Below are 2,773 nucleotides of genomic sequence, written 5' to 3'. Positions count from 1 at the left end.
CACCACGCCCGGCTAATTTTTTGTATTTTTAGTAGAGACGGGGTTTCACCGTGTTAGCCAGGATGGTCTCGATCTCCTGACCTCGTGATCTGCCCGCCTTGGCCTCCCAAAGTGCTGGGATTACAGGTGTGAGCCACCGCGCCCAGCCAAGACTGCCCTATTTTAAAGGACTAGAGTCTGGGCAAGTATCATTTATAGATAGTGCCTCTTCCCAATCCTATGGGCAAGAATTCTAAGTGCCGCAGGTCCAGGGATGAGCTGGCAGTCCGGGGGTGAAGAGCTGGCACACGGAGCCCATCACAAAGCCCTTTGGCATCCATGCTGCAACCACCCTTCAAAACAGTCCTGTGTGAGGTCAGACTCCTCTCTCCCCATTTACAGATGAGAGAACGGAGGCTCAGAAGAGAGCAGCAACCTATCTAAGCCTCCTTCTTTCGGGTGGCAAACTTAAGATTGGAACCCAAGTCATTTGAAGATCAAATAAAACAATATTGCCCTGTGTACCAGGGAAATCAAGCCCAGGGTGAGCTCCTGTCCCCAGTTAGGGCTTGCCCAGCCCTGGTTCTCAGATCCGGCCCCAGAGGTCATGCCAAATCATCATTTATGACACTTTCTGTTAGCGAACACAAGGCTTCCTTGTATGGAGCTGCTGGCAGCCAGAGGCTTTGCTTCTTTCAGACAAGTTTTAATTAGAAGAGAGCATGGTGAATTGGGGAAAGCTGACACTCCCCACTGCAGCTTTGAAAGGGAATATTTGGATTAGAGCAAGATGTCTAAGAGGTTTCAGTTTGTTTTGCAAGGCCAGACAGTCTTCATTAACCCTGTATTTTCTTGTTCAACATTTTAACTCCAAATCTCATTGCATAAAATACTGCTTCAGAGACTAACACGGAACGCTTGAGTGGCAAGAAACTTTAGAAATGGGGTCAAGACAGCTAGGCGCGGAGGCTCATGCCTGTAATCCCAGCATTTTGGGAGGCCAAGGCGGGTGGATCAACTGAGGTCAGGAATTCAAGACCAGTCTGGCCAACATGGTGAAATCCCGTCTCTACCAAAAATACAAAAATTAGGTGGGCATGGTGGTGGCCGCTTGTAATCCCAGCTACTCAGGAGGCTGAGGCAGGAGACTCGCTTGAGTCCAGGAGGTGGAGGTTGCAGTGAGCTGAGATCGTGCCACTGCACTCCAGCCTGGGGGACAAGAGCAGAAATCCATCTCAAAAAAAGAAAAAGAAATGGGGTCAAGGCTAACTCATAAAAGGGAAGGAAGTCAGTTCCCTGCATGAACACATCAGTTAGGTCTGCAATCGCCTGGTCTATACAACCTGAATTCATGACTTCTGCACTTTCAGCGCTTGTGAGCCTCTCTAATTGTGGGTCAGGTATGTTATTTTTGCAACTAGGCAAGACAGTCAAGCTTGAAGGACATGCTAACTCTTGTGAAAGCAGGGAGAACCTGTCAGATCAACAGGGCACACACCCTGAGACAAGCCACTCTTTTAGCAGCAAGACAGAACATGGCTCAAACCTCCCAAACCTGAGACTGAAACGGCTGGATAAATATATATGTGCATTCTTGCAGAAGAGAGAGGCTTCCGCAACCCGACCAGCTGGGATCAGAACGAGGCCATTTCAAAAGCTTACCTTCTCGTTTCCTGTAGATTCCAGCTAATGGTTTCCCCTGGCATTTGACTTCGTGATGTGTAACTGAGTTCTCTTCCTGAAGGGGGAAACGCATTCCAGAGCATTTGTTCGGGCTCATGTAGGAATAGATCTTTGACTGCCCGGTAAACACATTCTCCTAAAAAGACAAAAGCATATTCTGAAAGAGGCTTGAAGAAGAAGATCCTAGAGCATTCACGAGGAGGGGGAATACAAAAGATGAAAATCAGACAACACCGTTTTTCAAAAACTGGGCTATCAAAGGATGCCAGCCCCCGTTGTCTCAGGAGAGCACTGGCAGGTTTAGAATCCCAGGTCCAGTGAAACGTTTCCTGAACGCGCTGGTCTCTAATTCACTAAGGGGACAGCTGGCCAGCAGGAGAGCCGGCTGCAACCAACGTCTATATAGGAAGAAGACAGCCTACCCGCAACAGGGAGGTCAAAAGGACCCGGGCATGTGAAGAGCTAGGTTATCTTTAGGAGTTCATTCCCCTGGCAGGAGCCGCAGGGACTCAGCACAGAAACAGGCCCCGGGGAACCTGATTAACCACTTGGTGCTGAGGGCGGCTGGAGGGCCTGTCAGTACAGCCAGAGCCCCATGCGTGCCCGAGCCTGACCCCTCTCAAATCACTGCAGCCCCGCAGCCTCTCAGGGCTGCGACGGAAGGACTTCTCTCAGGGTGACTGGGGAAGCTGGGAAGAGCAGGAGCCACAGCCAGCGCATTCAGGGCGGCCACTCTGTCGCAAGCCGCACCTGGGCGTAAGAGAGAGGACGGGGCGGTGGGGCGGTTCAGGTCACTGCGGGCGTCTCTGGGCGTGCGGCCGGCCCCTCCTCTGAGTAAGCAGATGGAGGAGGGCGTCCCCAGAAGCAAAGCGGGGCCCTGGCCGCCTCGGGGACCATTCAACACCGAGGCGGCGAGACCCGTGACCTCTCCGAGGGGCCCGGGCAGGCCGCGCACAGCCTGGAACGGCGGCCACCTCCGGGGAAGTAGGGTCTCGGGCTGCGGAGACGCCATGAAGGCGCAGTCAAACTTTTCCGAGGTCAAACACCGCCAGGCTCATGGCGGAGCCCTGTGGGCGCCACTCCCAGCCAGGCGGCAGCAAAGGAAGCGGCC

At 53.0% G+C, this 2,773-nt stretch overlaps 1 protein-coding gene across 1 annotated transcript in view; it reads right to left on the bottom strand.

Annotated features, from left to right (window-relative positions):
- Positions 1-2,773, bottom strand: part of SETD8 (SET domain containing (lysine methyltransferase) 8) — a 25,385-nt gene that overhangs the window by 16,456 nt on the left and 6,156 nt on the right. The window contains exon 3 of the mRNA XM_011964559.1: positions 1,642-1,798. Within this exon, the coding sequence (XP_011819949.1) occupies positions 1,642-1,798 (157 nt within the window). The remainder of the gene's footprint in view (positions 1-1,641; positions 1,799-2,773) is intronic.

Source organism: Mandrillus leucophaeus, unplaced genomic scaffold (genome assembly GCF_000951045.1).
Source record: "Mandrillus leucophaeus isolate KB7577 unplaced genomic scaffold, Mleu.le_1.0 Scaffold7, whole genome shotgun sequence".
Taxonomy (NCBI): Eukaryota; Metazoa; Chordata; class Mammalia; order Primates; family Cercopithecidae; genus Mandrillus; species Mandrillus leucophaeus.
Note: the sequence above shows the minus strand (reverse complement) of the source record. Positions and strands in the feature narration are given on the sequence as shown.